The sequence below is a fragment of the Chlorocebus sabaeus genome, chromosome 16 (assembly GCF_047675955.1).
Source record: "Chlorocebus sabaeus isolate Y175 chromosome 16, mChlSab1.0.hap1, whole genome shotgun sequence".
Taxonomy (NCBI): domain Eukaryota; kingdom Metazoa; phylum Chordata; class Mammalia; order Primates; family Cercopithecidae; genus Chlorocebus; species Chlorocebus sabaeus.
Window position 1 is genome coordinate 40306182 of NC_132919.1, and position 17999 is coordinate 40324180.

At 46.0% G+C, this 17999-nt stretch overlaps 1 protein-coding gene across 1 annotated transcript; it reads right to left on the reverse strand.

The window, feature by feature from the left end:
* Positions 1 to 9748: 9748 nt before the first annotated feature.
* On the reverse strand, positions 9749 to 17593 carry DYNLL2 (dynein light chain LC8-type 2). The gene is made up of 3 exons (XM_008011335.3): positions 17316 to 17593; positions 13742 to 13880; positions 9749 to 11820 (listed from the first exon to the last, which is right to left on the reverse strand). Exons 2-3 carry the CDS (start codon positions 13871 to 13873, stop codon positions 11683 to 11685), a joined length of 270 nt encoding a protein of 89 aa, XP_008009526.1. The 5' UTR covers positions 13874 to 13880; positions 17316 to 17593; the 3' UTR covers positions 9749 to 11682.
* Positions 17594 to 17999: the final 406 nt, after the last annotated feature.

Consider the following 17999-nt stretch of genomic DNA (forward strand, 5'->3'; position numbering starts at 1 on the left):
ACCAGAATAGTTAAAATAATTTTGAAAAATAATAATAAAGTTGGAAGATTCACATTACTCAAATTCAAGACTTACTATAAAGCTACAGTATTGTATTGGTGAAAGGATAGAAACATAGATAAATGGAACAGAATAGAAATCCAGGAATCCACAAATATGGCCAACTGATTTTTTACAAAGATGCAAAGATAATTTAATGGAGAAAAAAGAGTCTTTCAAGAAATGATATTAAAACAATTGGATGGGATGACAATATACAGAGAAACAGGAAGAAAGGAATGAAGACAAAAGGAAGGAAGGAAGAAGGGGAGAGAAGGTGAAAGGGAAAAGAGAAGAAAAAAGAAATAAACCTCACAAAAGAAAAGCAATGAAAGTAATTATATACTTTTGAGATCAATAATGAATGAAGAATTAAAAAGTGAGCTAAAATAATTGTGGAATGCAATAATAATATAAATTATGATACAATCCCATAAAACATACAAGTTGGAAGGGGATAAGTGGAGTTTAAAAGTGTTTTTAAGGTCCATATAGGTATTAATTATAGACATCGATATAGTAATGCATATGTTGTCTTTGAGTAACTGCTAAAAACATAAGAAAATGTAGTTTCCAAAACGACAGAGGAAAACAACAGAATGATTAAAAAATTGATCTATTCAAAAGAAAATTCAGGCGCAGTGGCTCACGCCTGTAATCCCACACACTGGAAAGCTGAGATGGGCACATTGCTTGAGCCCAGGAGTTTGAGACCAGTCTGGGTCTCAAACTACATCTCCACAAAAAGTTAAAAAATTGGCCAGGCATTTTGGCACATCCCTGTAGTCCTGACTACTTGGGAGGCTGAGGTGGGAGGATAGCTTGAACCCAGGAGGTTGAGGATACAGGGTGCTGTGATCATGCCAGTGCACTTCAACCTGGGTGAAGGAGAGAGACCTTGTCTCAAAAAAAAAAAAAAAAATACTCCAAACCAAAACCAAAACAACAAAAGAAAGCCACAAAGAAGAGAAAAATAGGTAAGACAAATAGAAAATGTAACTGATCACATATTGTTATCCCCAATTCAGCAGTTGAAAAGTACAGATTGGATTTTTAAAAAGCAGAATATATCTATAATTTGTTTACAAGATAGATATGTGAATGATCATGAATAAGTATTTACCTATACATTATTTTCAAAGTTAAAATTGAAAGGTGTGTACATGTATATCCTTGTATATTTTGTTCCATTTTCCTAATTAACCTATGTCATGAGCATTTCTCATGCCAAGGATATTTTACATCCTTGAAACAGAGAGGCATGGTGCCTCATGCCTGTAATCCCTCATAAGGCAGGAGGATCTCTTGAGGCCAGTAGTTCAAGACCAGCCTGGGCAACAAAGCAAGACTCCTATCTCTACAAAAAATTTAGAGATGAGCTAGGCACAGTGGGATGCGCCTGTAGTCTCCACTACTTGGGAGGCTGAGGCAGGAGAACTGCTTGAGCCAGTAGTTAGAAGGCTGCAGTGAGGTATGATGCTGCCACTGTACTCCAGACTGAGCAACAGAGTGAGACCTTGAGACCTTGTCTCTAAAAATTAAAAAAGAAAGAAATATCTTAAAAAAAAAAAAAAGCAGAAAAAACAAGAAAGAAACCTTGATTGATACCTCACATCATGTACAAAAATTAACTCCAAACGGATCATAGAGCTAAATGTAAGATGTAAAACTTTAAAACTCCTAGAAAAAACATAGGAGAGAATCCCTGCCACCTTGGGTTATGCAAGATGTTCTTAAATATAACACCAAAAGAAAATTAAGAATAAATTAGACTTCGTAAAAATTTAATACATTTTTGCTACACAACAGATAGTTAAATGAATGAAAAGACAGGCCACCAATTGAGAGAAAATATTTGCAAATCATATATTTGATAATGGACATGTATCCAGAAAATATGGAGAATTCTTAAAACTCAACATTGAGAAAACAAACAACCCAGTCAAAACATGAGCAAAAGATCTTAATCAAAGATACATACATGGCAAATAATCACTTGAAAAGATGCTCAACATCATTAGTCGCTTGGGAAATGTAAATAAAAACTACAATGAGTGGGGGAAGGGAGGGAGAGGCAGAGATTTGTTAAAGGATACAATATTACAACTAGATAAGAGGAATAAGTTCTAGTGTTCTATATCACTGTAGGATGACTATAGTTAATAATAATATATAGTTTCAAATAGCTAGAAGGAGAATATTGTATGTTCCCAATACAAAGAGATGATAAATGTTCGAGACAATGATATGCTAACTAACCTGATCTGATCACTACATGTTATACATATCAAAGCATCACTATATATCCCATGAAAATGTATAATTATTATTTGTCATTTCAAAAATAAAATTTTAATTTAGTTTGTTGAGACAGTGTCTTGTTCTTTCACCCAGGCTGGAGTGTACTAGCACCATCGCAGCACACCTCGACCTCCCGGGCTCCAACAATCCTCCCGTCTCAGTCTTCTGAGTGGCTGGAGCTGCAGACACACCACCATGTCCAGCTAATTTTTGTACTTTTTGTAGAGACGGGGTTTCGCCTTGTTGCCCAGGGTGGTCTCAGATTTCCTGAGCTCAATTGATCCACCTGCCTCAGACTCCTAAAGTGCTGGGATTACAGGTGTGAGCCGTTGCACCCAGCCAATTTAAATTTTTTAAATTAAAAAATGTGGTATTTGAAAAGCCCACAGTGAGATACCATCACATACTATTCGAATAGCTAAAATTGTAAAAACATAAACTGACAATGGCAAGTGTTGATGAGAATGAGGAGTAACTGAGAGTCCCATACATTGCTGGTGGAAATGCAAAACGGTGTGGCTATTCTAGAAAATAGTTTGGCAGTTTCTTATAAAGTTAAACATATGCTTACCAGAAGATCTAGCAATCCCACTCCTAGTTATTTATCCAAGTGAAATAAAAACCTACAAAAATCTGTATGTAAATGTTTATAGCAGCTTTATTCATAATTGCCAAAATGGAAACCCAAATGTCCTTTAATTTATCTGTTTAATTGAGGAACAGATAAATATACTTTAGTATATCCATACAGTTGAATACTACTCAGCAATTTTAAAAAGGAACAAACTATGATACACAGAAAAACAACATGGATGAATCTCAAAATAATTATGCTGAGTGAAAAAACCAAAGCCTTAAAGAAGTACATACTGTACAATTTCATTTCTATAGGAATCTGGAAAAGTGGACATGGTGGCAGGGATGGAAGGTATTCAGGTGCTCGGCAACATGGACTTCCACTCAGTAAGGCCAGCCTGAGTTCAGCCACTGCTGAGTGCCCAGTCTGCCTATCTGCCAGCAGCAGAGACCAACACTGAGCTCCAGCAACATTCCCTGGGGTGATCAGCCAGCCACTCCTTCCATCATGAAAGGGCAACACTTTGTTCTTGCTGGAACAGACAGTCTAGATTTGGATTTACTTTCCCTGCATTTCATGCTCTGCCAACACTATCATCTGTGGACTTCCAGAATGCCTTATCCACCACCATTTTTCCACACAGCAGTGCTTCTGATGAATAAACCCATTTCACAGCAGTGCAGCAATGGGCCCATGCTCATGTCTTACCATGTTCTCCATCATCCCGAAGCAGCTGGCCTGATAGAAAGACGAAATGGCCTTTTGAAGATCTAGTTACAGTGCCAGCTTGGTCACAACACCTTGCAGGGTTGAGGCAATGTCCTTCAGGAGACCACATATACTCCAACTCAGCATCCCACATATGGTGCTATTTGTCACATAGCTAGGATTCATGGTTCCAGGGATCGGTAGTAGAAATGAAATGGCACCCACAACTCACTATTACCCCTAGTGGTCCACTGGCAAATCTTTGCTTCCCATCCCCGTGGCTTTATGCTTCGCTGATCTGGAGGTCTTCATTCCAAAAGGAGGAATGCTTTCACCAGGAGTCACAATTATTTCATTGAATTGGAAGTTAAGACTGCCATGGGTCATTTTGCAATGAAGAGTTACTCCACTGGCTGGGGTGATTCCTCCTGACTACCAAAGAGAAATTAGGCTGCTACTAAACAATGAACGTAAGAAAAGTTATGACTGGAATACAAGAGATCCCTTAGGATATGCCCTATGGTGATTAAAGCCAGTGGAAAACTATAATAACCCAATGCAGGTAAGACTTCTAATTTCCCAGACCCTTCAGGAATGAAAGTTTGGGGCCCTTCCCCAAGGCAAAGAACCACAACCAGCTCTGAGTTTTGTGAGGAAGGCAAAGAAAATATGGAGTAAGTAGTGAAGGAAAGTAGTTATACACACCAGCTATAACCAGTAATTTTATAATACCAGTAGTTATAAAACACATCAATGTGAACAGTTGAAGTGAGTACTATAATTATGAGTATTCATTATTTTGTTATGAATGTTTGCATGTTTATGTATATATTTTTTTCTTCCCTCTCTTATCCCCTTGTCATCCAACATAAAATTTATTAAAATAGCTACATTTACATATTATTAAAGTTACTGGATTATCAAGGATAAAAGTGAACACCAGTCAAGGACTGTGAATTCTTTCCCAGGAAAAGAGCATATTTTCAGTTGTACACAGGTTAGCTGTGTCACGACAGGCAGAAGTTTTACTTTGTTATTGTCTTTATTGGGAGATTAAATGGTTTAAGGACATGTGTACGGGTGCCAAGTTAACAAGACATGGACTGTGGTGATCAATTGTACGTGTTGACCTGGCTATGCTGTAATACCCAGTTATTCAAAAACTGGCCTAGGTGTTGCTGTGAAGAAGGTATCTTGTAAATGTAATTTACATCTACACTCAGTTAACTTTATGTAAAGGAGATTATTCTGGATAATATGATTGGGTCTGATCCACTCAGTTGAAAGCTGAGGTTTCCCTGAAGAAGGAGAAGTTCCACCTGTGGACTGCAATGTCAGCTCTTGTCTGAGAGTTTCCAGACTTCCCTTCCATATAGCCTGCCCTGTGGATTTTGGACTTGCCTAGCCAGCCCCTACAACTGCATAAACCAATTCCTTGCATTAAATCTAAGTAGATGACAGATACATGGATATGAAGACAGAGAAGACAGAACATATCCTACTGGTTGTATTTCTCTGGTGGAACTCTGACTGACACACAAATCATCTGAGAAAATCTTGCATCTCTTTAGAGTCAGAGCTTGTTTTTGACCCAAAAGGGATCACCAAGTTTTCATCAGACATGGCCCCAAAATGACTGGGCAAATCTCAGGAGTTCAAAAGATTATTCTGATGGAGGAGTCAGATTAAGCAGGTCAGTGCAACACCCCTCAAATAGTGTTCTGTCTTTTAGGGTGTACCTTCAGGTATGTCAGTTTTTTTGTGTTGATTAAACTATCTGCAACACATTGGAATAGTATATAGCCACTTTAATGCTCATTATTAACTGCATCTAAAAGGAAACACAAAATCTCATAACATTAATTCCTTCTAAGGAAGGTAACCCAGTAGCTGGAAGACAGAGGTGGAAGGGAGAATTTTTGCTTTTTGTGCCTTTAGAATAACGTATCATGTGAATGTGTCATTTAGATTAAGGGCTGGTATACTATGGTCCACAGGCCCAATCTGTCCCCTGCTTTTTAAAAGTTTTATTGGAACATAGCTATGCTCATTTGTTTACGTATTTTCTATGGCTGCTCTCACGCTGGAATGGCAGAATTCAGAAATTGTAATCTATATACATATGTCATATGGACTACAAAAGCTAAAATATTTACTATCTGACCCTTTACAGAAAAAAAATTTGCCAACCTGTCTAGATTTTTTAAAAATAGAAAACTGACATTAAAAAAAGATGCTCCAAGAGAATTGAAAACATGTATCTACGCAAAAATTCGTACATCAATGTTCATAGCAGCACTAATCACAATACTCAAAAAGTAGAAACAACCCAAACGTCCCTCAACAGATGAATAAACAAAATGTGATATACCCACACATTACTCAGCTAGAGAAAGGAATGAAGTACTGATAAATGCTACAGCACAAATGAACCTTGAAAACATCCTGCTAAGAAGCCAGAAACAAAATGCCACATGTACAATTCCATTTATATGAAATGTCCAGAATAGGCAAATTCATAGAGATAAAAGGTAGGTCAGTGGTTTTCCAGGGTTGGGGAGAAGAGGGAATGGCAAGTGACTGCAAACAGGTACACAATTTCTTTTGGGGGTGATAAAAATGCTCTGGAATTAGATAGTGGTGATGGCTGCACAAGTTTGTGTAGATGCTAAAAACTGCTGAACTGTACACCACCACCAAGTACAGGGCAATCCACAGTTCAGTACGGGGCTCAGAACCTAGTGAAAAATTAGTCCTCTCTGCCACTGCAAATCAAAATCAAACCCGGCCTGGGAGTCAGATCAAGTTCTGCATCCCAATTGTTGCGAGCATCCATGTGACCTTAGACAAGTTTCTTCCCTGTTTCCTTCCCTATAACATGGGTATGACTGAGCAGGGAGGGAGAAGGCTGATGGTGGAATAGGGTGTGAGGGGGGATTTTGTTCTTTCCCCAACTTTATTAGATACCCTAATAATCAGTATTCATCATCATCATCATCACCCATTTTTAAGCATTTTCACATACATGATGTCATTTGATCTTTCCCTTTAGAAAAGACACATATTGTTTCCATTTTACAGATGAAGAAATCCAGGATCCGAGAGATCAAGCAGCTTGTCCACGTTCATCCAGTGGGTAAGTGTTGGAGCTGGGATTTGACTCCAGGTCTTCCGATTCTAGATCTTGTTCTGCCTACACTACCACACTGTTTTTGCATGTTTGCATTCTCTCTAGAAAGCCCAAAACAGCAGTGTCCAGCAGCCTCACCACAAACACTGTACACCTTTATCTGGGCAAAGGGAGGAAGGAGAGGCAGAACCTGGCGTTCTGCTGGTTCTCTTTTATCTTTCTTATGAACCTCTATATTGGCACAGTAGCAGTCTGTGGGTATGATTCATGTACATTGGTGTGGACACCAAGCCCACATACATCACAAAGATAGACACACAGGTACACCTGACCTCAACAGGCGACAGGTCATACTTGTTACTAGGGTAGTGAAGGGGCTACGTTTTTTGTTCAGGGGAGGTCTAAGAGGTCAGAACTCTAGGCGTCTGCTCTCCCTTCTAAGACCAGAAGACCCATCTCTCCCAAAGGCCTTAAGGAGGAAGCGGTGGTTCCTCAATCCTTAGTAGAGAGGAGTAAGGAGGAGGGAGAGAGGAAAGTATCCTCGCTGTCCTTGCTAAACCAGAGCCCCAAGAGAGGGAACATCAGGGATTCACTACTAAGAGATCTGGGCCCACATCTTAAAGAGTATCCATGAGACCCCTACTGTCAAACCCAGTTAAGCCCTTGCGCTTCACAGTGCTAAGCTCTAGTAATGCCACCAGCTACATGAGCTTTGCCATTCACCTTCTCTGATTCAGTTTGCTTATCCAAAAATGCGGCTAATGATTACTGAGTCTAGCTCAGGGGGGTGCTCTCAGGTTTCAGCAACATAAACTGAAATGCTTTAAAAATAAAATGCATTTTATGAACACACTATTTCATCCTCCCATACCGGCAAGCAAGAGTGGCTGAGGCTTGAATACACTTGGGAGTGACCTCTCAGGCCTTTCAAGGTGGCAAGGCTTGGGCAGCAAGGAGAGCCATGCCAAAGGCAGCCATTCTCTTCACAAAAGGGAAGGCTGCCCTGGGGCACCAGGCCTGCCCAGGCTTGCTTGCACCCTCCTGTTTTCATTTGACCAGTCTGTATGTATCAAGCACTTCCTACAGGACAGGCACTGTTCTGTGTTCTTGAAGATAAGCAGTTAAGAGAAAAATCCTCTCACAGAGCTTATATTCTAGTTGCTGGAGGCCAGAAAGTAAACAAAAAACAAGTATGTCAAGCGTTGGCAGATGCTATGTGGAATTAAACTGGGTAAAGTTAATAGTGATGGGGGAGAGGCACTATCTTGCACAGGATGTCAGAAAGACCCTCTGATAAGAAGATGTTTGAGCAAAGACTGAAAGGAGGTGAGAGAATAATTTAGTGGGGAGACTAATAAACCTAGTCTAGAGGACACTAGAGTTCAGGGAACAGAGATCGACAGCGCCACAGCGACAAAGAAGATTCCCTACCATGCTGGTTATTATCCATTTGCCTCCCTTAGATTGTCACCACCTTGCTCTTTCCTGCTGTTCCCTGTGGGAAGGGGGACTGAACCCTATAGACTGCATCTTGGGTCTGCCTTGTCATCTGCCATCCGGTTGGGTTCAGTCAAAGGGGGTCCCCAGAAGACTGAAGAACAGGATACAAGAAGCAGGGATATTGATGCTCCTATGGGCACAGTTCTAATAATGGCTGCATTCTTCTGAGAGAATTCCACAATTTCCATCTGCTTTCCACAGTCCCTTCAGTGACACATGCTCATATACTTTCCCATCCTGGGCCCCAAAGAGTGGAGGCTCATCTCCTCCAGGAAGCCCTGCAGGATTAGCCTTCCAGATGAGCACTTCCAGATGTGCACCTACCTATCTGTGCAGAAATGTGTTGTTCACAGATCCACTTGGACTGCCTCTTTCATCAGCGAAGAAAGATGAGTTCTGGCTCTGGAGACACTCATTCCTGATGAAATGTGAACCATGGCCTCACTCTCCCTCCCAAAGCTCCAGCTCTGTCAAATTACTCATGACAGCTAAGGCAGTAACAGAAGTTCGGGCTCTCTAGAGCCCCATCTTAATCTTCTCTCATCTTAATCCCTTAGGACTTCACTGCCCCAAAGGTAGAGTTTCTCCCTAAGACCAGCCAACCACCTTCCTAACTGGAGGAACCCTATCTACCTACCTCCAACACTCAATAGCTCATTGCCCAGTTCATTTCCTTGATAACACATTTATCACTATTGGAAAAAAGTTGATCAGTGTGTGTATGTCTGCTCTACACATAAGAATGTGTATGTCATAGAAGCCTAGAAGAACTTGCCTGTTTCATTCTATGTGAACAGCATCCTAGGCCCAAGCATACAAGAACTCTTCAATGTTTTTGAGTAAATAAATAGTAATACAAAGAGGGCAAAGCACCTCTGGCTCCCTAACACCTCCACGAGGATTGCAGTCACACGACGGTGTAGAGTCAGGGGTTGGAAAACACTCTCAGAAATCTTGGCACTGCTGATTTAAGTTGTGTGTCTGGGCAATAGAGGATTGAGAGAATCACTTAGGTTCCACCAAAAGAGGCTCCATCTTTCTCAATATCCCCACCTTTCCATTTTGGAGTGGCCAGACCCTTTGCTAAATAGTCTCCAGATCCAGGGAAGCCAAGAAGGGAGGTGTATAAAAAGATAAGAGCTTTGGGCAAAAGTTGAAGCAGCAAAGCTCAGGCAGGTCCATGATGGCAGCTGGGTAGGCAGCAGCTACTATCCCAAAGACACAAAGTATGACTCACCTGGCCATCACCACCAAGGAAGGCAAAACCCAGGAGCCCTTAAGGGTGAGTGCTGCTGGTTAGTTTTCTTCTACTTAAGGGGAATAAGCCTAGGCACAAATAAGTGCGGCTACAGGCCAATCAGTATCTAGTGGCTGGTCTTCTCTTCAGTCCCCATTCTACTCCACCCTGGATACCCTCCACCCTCACCCCCCGTGTGGCACCACTGCCACCAGGCCAACCCCTCATCCCCAAAGAGACCCAAAGAGCGCAGAAGTGCATCAATCAACCTTTAATGTCCAAAAGAGGCGTGGATGCAGAGCATAGGAGATGTGGCAGGGTCTCGGGCCCTGCTCCAGAAATGAGGGAGAGATGAACACAAACCAGACACTTTCAACTGGCCACACAGTCTGGGAGGGCAGGGTGAAACACAGATTTGGACATTCATAAAAAAATAAAACCTAAAATCAAGCACTCAATTTTGTGCCCACTGAAGGGTTTGATAAAGGGAACTCAATCACCACCCAGGTCCCCCCTCCCCTGCCAACATCACAAAGCAAGCTCGGCACACACTAAGGGCTGAGGGAGGGGTATTCTCCTGCCTCCCCACTAGCCCCAAGAATGGACTTGAAAATAAAAGAATAAGCTAGATCCCCCACCCCCCACATTGTCAACCCTACATGAGAGTTTTGAAGGCGACTCATGAGAATCAGCAGCTCAAACGGCAATGACCACCCCACCCCAAACCCCACCCCACTCCTATTTCATTAACAGACAAGATTTCCCCTGCATCCTCCTCAGAATCTCCTCCTCTCACGGCCCTGCTCCATATCCTGCTATCTGGCTTCATCACTGCAAGACTGACCTCCTCCAAGGCTCCCAGAAGCTCCTCTTAGCTCTTTATCACTTCTATCCTCACCTCCCACCAGAGACTGCAACGATCCACAGTCACTGTCCCTCTGCACTGAGACCCAGCTCCAGAGCAGATGGCAGCATGGTCATCCTGTCCTGGGTGGTCCTCCTAAAGCCTTCCCAGGGAGCAGACAGCCAGAGAGCAAGCAGAGTGTCTGGGCTAGATGACAGCAAGGAGGGGACACCTATCTTTATTTCCAAAACAGATATCCCCAGAGGCTTTTAACAAAGGCCCACTTAGAACTAACTGTACCCCCTACCTACCCATACACCCTAGAGATTCCACACTGTCCTGCCCCCTCCCTCCCCTCTACCCCAAACCCCACACACACATACACACACATATACACACATATACACAGAAGAATCAAGAGACACATCGATTTGGTTTGATTGCTAAGACCTAACTAAGGAACTACAGTCACCAGAAATTCCCTTGCCAGCCAACTAACAACAGGGGCTGCTCTAAGAGAACTCCAGAGGAATGAGAAAACTGAGGGCTAAGCAGGGAGCAGACAGGAGAAGAATGTAAAGAAAAAAAAAATTCAAGCTAATCCTACCCCCAACATCCTCCTGTCATGATCTCTGGCGGGAAGAACAAAAGAAGGTAATCCACAAAGACACAGCCCTTACTTAGAAATTCTGACAAAGACAGCAAGACAAGTCTGCTCCCCACTCCCACACACCACAGACAAACACATCTCAGGGCCCCCTAAAGAACGCATCCCCACCCCACCCTCTGCCCCAAGCCATAGAATCACAGTTCAGTGGAATATTCTCCCTGGTACTAGATCAATCCCTCCACCTTCCTTCCTATCCCTTTCTCCTTGACAATCCCAACACTGTCCCCCTGCAGCCTCCCTGGCCCTCCCAAAGCAGCATCCACCGCCAGGAAGAGGCAGCTGCACAGTTTTAGTTCCACCTCCAGAGACCTATTTCTTTTCCTCAGCCCTCCTAGTCTTTCGGCTGCCTAGTCTTTGTGGAGGGCCTTTTATTTTGTATAGGGAAAGAAAAACAAAAGGGAGAGGGTGGGAGAGATTTCCTAGTGCAATACAACCGAAAAATATTTTTAAAGTCTTGAAAAATAAACATAAAGCAGCCTTCTTCCCCCAGGCAACTAAACAGAAAGAGGTTTGGTTTTGTTTACTGCGACATACACATGAAATCGAGTATACAGTCCATGCAGTAGCACAGCCATTGGAGAGGACATCCTGATGCTGGCCCCAGTGCAAAACAGTCCCAGCAACGCCGCCTGCTTGCCATCGCTGCCGCCGCCACTGACACCTTCACCACGGCCACCTAGCCTGACTTGAAGAGGAGGATTGCAACTTGACCCAAGTAAAAATAGATGAAGTGCTTTGTCTCGTGTGTGACGTAGCTGCCAAAATTTCGGCCCACGATACAATGCCAGGTAGGGTTATATTTCTTGTCAAATTCCTAAAAAAGAATAAAGGCAGAGAAAAAAGTAATTAGGGTAGCTGGAGAAGGAGAAATCAGAATGGGAGTCTCTCCCTGCAACTCCAGCACCGATACATGTTTAGTTGTTATCACCCCTACCCCATCCCTCAGCCTGGGGTTTCCTCCCTGAACCTCAGAAGCTCAGGTTTTAAAGCTGGCCAGGACACTCTTCCCCTCATTAATAATGCAACACCACAAAGGCTCCATTATTCATCTCCCCTGAGCCTCCAGCACTCTACACCCTGATCATCTCTCCTCCCTCTAGCTACCCCACCCCCTCACGCCACCCCTAGCCCACCCTGGGATTCTTCAGCAAGGGAATCAAGAGGCCAGTGGAATAAAGGACCATTTGTCAAACAGCATGACACAAATAGGGAGCCACCACCCACTGCCTCACACATTACTAAACCAGCATTTCCAAATGCTGAACACTAAGGCATTAAAGCAAAACAAGACCAAGCATCGGGAGTACCAGGAGGCGGTACTATATAAGACAACATTAAAGGCACTCCCGTGTGCCATGCACTGTGTGGGCTGTATGTACCAGGACAAGGACCTCCACCATGAGATCAAGGCAATTCCCTCAGGGGCACAAGTTCACCATCAAAACCACAGGAAATCTTTAGCGCTAATCAGCTCCCTACTACCTTGTGGCTCAGCCTGCAGACTCAGTTCTAGAAGCATTCTGCCGTGGCCATGAAAGGGCAGCAGCCCTCCACCATGGGCCCACCAATGCTGCCAACTCTGGGGTTCTATCCCTCAACATGCTCAACATACAACTTGTCCGGTCTCCTCACAGCCCCCTTACCATACAACTCTCCAAGTACTAGGAGAGTAAAAACCAAACCCAGCTTCAACATTGGCTCAAGACTATGTGTAATATAGGAGAGCCAGTCACTTTCCTGGTTCTCATTTCTCCATCAGCAAAATAAGAGCACTGGACCAGAAAATCTGGGGATTCTTCTGGCTCTCAGAGTACAGGACAGCAAGAAGGTGGGCTCCCAGATGGCTCTGCAACCTTTGACTCCACACCCAAAAAAGTCTCTCAGGACACTAGGACACTAGGAGTTCTTCTTTTCATTCCACCCATTTGGGTAGGAAAACACAGTTCTGTAAAACTCAGAGAGACCCTACCACTTCAATGGACCAGACTGCTACCATTCTTACACACGTTCTTGGGATGCCAGAGCTGAGAATATCAAACACTGGGATTATGTCTCCAATGGATATGGGTCCTGACTGGGAATCAGGGGGCCCCAGTACCCCTTTTCTTACTTTTGGCACAGCTGCTTCCTCACCATGTTAACCATATCCAGTCACGAATTCACTCGGGAATTTTTCAGGGACCAAACCTATGGCCCCATTATTGCTCATCCATTTCTTAAAAATTATATATTTGAGCCCACCCTTTCATTAAGAATGTAGAAAGGGGTGATGTAGTACTTGAGTCCTTTTCAAGGAAAAGAAAAGGAAACCTCCTACATGATGAGGATTATTATAGGCATACCCACTTTAAATGATGTAGTTCCCTCAAAATTTGTACATCTTATTCTTTCAAATATCCTCCATCTTAATTTTGAATAGTTCTGAACTGGGCCAGAAATATTTAATTCTGAAGTGTATCTGCATACTCTTATCCTTCCCCAATGCCTTGCAGTAGCATAATTATCTGTAAAAGTAAACATACACATACACACCTAGCAGAGCTATTAACAACTCCTAAAGTGAATGCTTGGGCAATTCGGAATCACTCGCTAGTTTGTCTGCTTTGCAAGTTCCTAGGGTTTTGTTTGCATAGGATATACAGGCTTTCTTATGTCCCCAGCTCCAGATCTCCCTGGAGGTTAGCTCAGCTGTCAATCCCCACCCATGGCCATCAGTCCCAGCTGTCCCAGCACACCTTCTTGATATAGGCAGCAATGTCCTTCTCTATATTGTACTTCTCCATGGCCTGCGTGGCACAGTCAACGGCATCCTGTTGCATGTCCTCAGACATGTCTGCGTTCTTGATCACTGCCTTCCGGTCAGACATGGTGACACTACAGAAGGAGCAGAGAGGTAAGGCTGACAACTCCATGCTCTGGGCAGTGAACATTAGCTGCTGGGTGTGGGGTCTCAGTGAGAGAGGGGAGTATAGAAGGTGAGGGCAACAGAAAACACAGATGTGAAGCATTAGGAGAGGGAGCTCCTAAGCTTTAGCAGAGACATTGTTCCCACGCTGGGAAATATAGGGCCAATAGGACATAATAAATCATCAGTTTTTACCATAGGCAAAATGAGGTTTTTCAACTCTAAAATTTACTTCCGATATTCTGAACAGCACCAATAGTCAAGATGATATTACCGTGTATCATCTACTAGCTGTGTCGTTGGGCAAGTTACTTAATCTTTGTGTTTTTATGTCATCATCTGTAAAATGGGGACTACAGGGTTGTCCTGAGAATAAACCAGGTATCCTAACATTTGAACAGAATAAGTCCCTGATTTAATGACCATTCATTACATCATTGGCATCAATGAAGAAAGAAGCTGGACTAGGACTCAGTAGGCCTGACTCCTGGTCCTGAGTTTATGTCTTGTGGTCTTAAGACAAGTCACTTGGCCTTCCTGCATTTGATTATTTTCATTTTAGCAGATGAGGATAGCTCTCTATCGCGAGTTGTTGTAAGGATTAACTAGTTATATGAGAACATCTGCAGACAAGGACAGTCTACAAGGGACTGTCCATCAGTCAGATCCAGCCTACCACCTGTTTTTGTAAAATAAAGTGTTGCAGGAACATGCTACGATGGCAGAGTTGAGTAGTTCCAAGAGACTATTTGGCCTGCAAAGCCAAAAGTATTTCCTATCTGGCCCTTCACAGAAAAATGCTGCCAACCCCTGCCCTATAAAAAAAAGGGTAGGGTATATTCCAGGCCATCAATGCCCAGTAGTGCAGAGATGATAATTATGACTTCTCTCAAGTACTCCAGGGTGAGATGCCCCTTAGAGGTAGAGAGGGTGGGAAGGCAACCTCAGACTTGGCCGGTCGGTCACACAGACATGGGACATGTCTCTGTCCCACCCTCCCCTCTGCTTCCCCACTCTCCTCAGTACAATGTTCATTTTTTAAAGCTCAATATAATTTTTGAAAGCCCTAATTTTGGACCCAGCTTCAACACTGATTTGTCATTCCTTTGGTGTGTTGCTTCCTCATGCCAAATGTATTCATTCAAAAAGTACTGACCTATTAGGTGATGTGAAAGGTATTATGTTAGGGGACAATATCTTATTTTCCTCAAAGAAATGCTGAAGCCTTCCTTCTCTTAAAAAACCAGAGGCTTGGGAAAAACCTGGAGATAAAGCATTTTAAAAAGGTGCCTAAGAAAGGTAAAGAATTACTATTTTAATAGCCTTGTTTCATATCCCTGCTGTCAGGGCCATGCCATTCAACCCATAGCAACCAGAGTTCCCCGGCAGACCCTGCATGGACCCTTCCTGGGACAAGAGGAATCTCAGGAACTGGCTGGCAAGTGGCCTGTGAGGTACTATGCAGGAACAGAGGGGATGAGCCCTTTGTCCTTGACCACAGTGCCAACACATGGAGCAGTAACAATCTCCCCCCCATCGTCCCACCCCTAAAAGCACCACTCTGTGGCCCAGCCCAATGGACAAGAAATGCTGTCATTCCAGCTCTATCTGATACAAGGCTGCACAGGAGACTGCCTGCTCAAGGGCAGATCCTTGGTATCATTCCAGGCCACCTTGATCTCTGAGTTCACATTAGCCTGTGGGCTAGACGGCTGAAAGGGAAAACAGAACTCACCACCACCATCTGAGCCTGCACCACATGCAGAGAATGCACACATGCCAGCTGCCTGCCAGACAGCCCTTGACCACATCCAAGGCCCCTTCATCTAGATAGCACTGTCAAACTAAGCAGGGCTGGTTCCACTTCGGCAGAAACTAGCAAAGCAAAGAGGTAGTAGACCAGCACCCTCTGCCCCCACATTCTGGAGAGGAAAAGTCAGAGCCTCAACTGGAGTCTGTGAGCACATGGTGCTGAGGAAAGATTCGGAGAACACTGTTCAAGGAATGACTAGTTACGTGACCTTGGGCAAATCAACATCTTCATTTTAAATACCAAAGGTTGAAATGAGATAAATGGGGCAACCTCAATGGGTCTGAGCAAAGGTACAACAGCAGCACAGGGAGAAAGGTTCTTATAAGGCTCCGTACAAGTGAAGAAAAACTAGTGTCACCTGGTGGCCTATTCCAGGTTACCACTCAGAAGGGGGCACTGTTTACAAACCCAGGCGTGGGGGTGGGGCCTGGTTAGACAGCAAAGTGAAAGTATGAAATTGGCACCATTTTGCCTGCAAGCTCACCTGCTCCACTGCCTCATTCCCAAAGTCCAAAGGGGCAACTTTGTTACAGTAATTAAAAGCCACTTTACTCTCCAGGAGACAGCCTCCGGTTACATAATATTGGTCTTGTGACTACAATGGCACGATTCTTCACCCCTGCCCCCCAGGCATCTGAGAGAGTTGAAGCCCAACCCCTACCACCCCTGTCCAAGGTGCCGGTGAGCAAAGCAGAGGAAGGTGTCCAGTCTAGCCCCTCCCTCCTGGGGAAAAAGCAAGGGACCTGGGCCTCCAGATAAGAGGAAGATGGCCAGAGGGCCCCAGGCCAGCCGCCTCAGTCACGAGCCAGGGCTCCTCTGAAAAGCGCAAAGGGCAGTCCAGGACAGCTCCCATCTTCTATTCTTGGTTTTGCAACCCAAAAAAAAGGCTAAATCTCCGAATGACACGGACCACCATCCCCACCCGCCAATAGACACACACTTCTACTTCCCTCTTCGGGCTCTCCAAGGGGGCCGTATCCCTCCACTATCCCATCCTCCAGAGCGCTGAGGTCCCGAAGGGCAGCACCTGGGGAACGAGGAAGCATCCTCCTCCCCCCAACCTCCCGCCCGCGCCGCCGGCCAGGTCCGCAGGCTCCGGCCGGTTGGCCGCCCTCCCCCGCCCGGCCTGGAACAGCGCCGGAGTGACTGGGCGTCCTCGCTGCAGGAAGGACGCCCCAGAGGGTGGCGGTGGCGGCAGGAGGAGCCGCGTCACGCCCGAGCCCTCTCCACCCCCTCTTCCCCGGCCCCTGACATCAGGGGCCTCCACGCAGCGCAGGGAGACTCCCCGGGGGGGCGGGGGCAGCGGCAGCTCCACAGCCCAGGCCTCCAGCAGCGCCACGAGGGTGGACAGGGCAGAGGGTGGACAGGGCAGAGGGTGGCGCAGCCGGGGCTGCGCCCAGAGGGAGGGGCAGCGGGGGCGCGCGGCGCTGCCTGGACCGTCAACGCCAAGGACTGCGGGGCCAGCCTTGTTTCAGGCCTTGGGGCCAGTTGAGGAGGCCGCAGGGCCACCTCGGCGAGGGCCGGGGCGTGTGGAGCCGCACGCGACGGGCACAGGCCCGCCACCCGGGGGACGCCCCCACCCACCGCTCACCTTCACGGAGGCGAGTCCGCACGGGGCCCTGGGGAGCAGCGATGGCCCGAGGCAGAGCACAGGCAGGGGCGGTGTCCCCTGGGCTCCTCCTGCAGCCGCCGCCGCCGCGGTCTCCGGCTCCCGCAGCCCGGGGCCGATCGCTCCCTGCCGCGGTCCGCCCTTGGGAGTTTCGCCGGCCGCCCGCGCTCCGCCTCGCGCCGCCGGCCCGCCCGCCCGCTCAGCGTTGGCGACTCACAGCTCCGCTCCGCTCTGCCGCTGAGCGCGGCCGACGCGCGGCCCCCGCTGAAATAGCGCCCCGCCCCCGCCCCCCCGCCGCGCGCGCCGCCGTCCGCGCTCCCCATTGGCTGCGCCCGCCCGGCCCCGCACTGCGGGCTTCTCCCCGCGCCGCTCTCGCCCCACATCTTGTTTCCTCCCACAATGCCTCGGGGCGGAGGGGGGGGGTGGGGAGGAGGAGCTGGAGCGGGTGGGGGAGGGAGCCGTGGCCTTAAGAAGGGAGAGGAATGCGGACCCCTACGCCCGGGGCTGGAGAGGCCAGGCCTGAAAAGGAATAAAGAGACATGGTCCTGAGAGAGGAGGAGAGGGAGGGGTGTGGAGACCCCAGTTCCAAGGAGGAAAAGGGGAGAAGGGGATGGAGATTTCAGACCCAGGGAACAGATGGGGCTGAGGTAGAAACCCCAACCTTAG

What these genes read in the sequence shown, in the direction of transcription:
- DYNLL2 (XM_008011335.3), bottom strand. Translation starts at nt 13,873, where the DNA reads ATGTCTGACCGGAAGGCAGTGATCAAGAACGCAGACATGTCTGAGGAC. An exon ending in TTGCTGCCTATATCAAGAAG is followed by an intron (nt 11,821 to 13,741) that starts GTGTGCTGGGAC and finishes ATTCTTTTTTAG; the next exon opens with GAATTTGACAAGAAATATAA.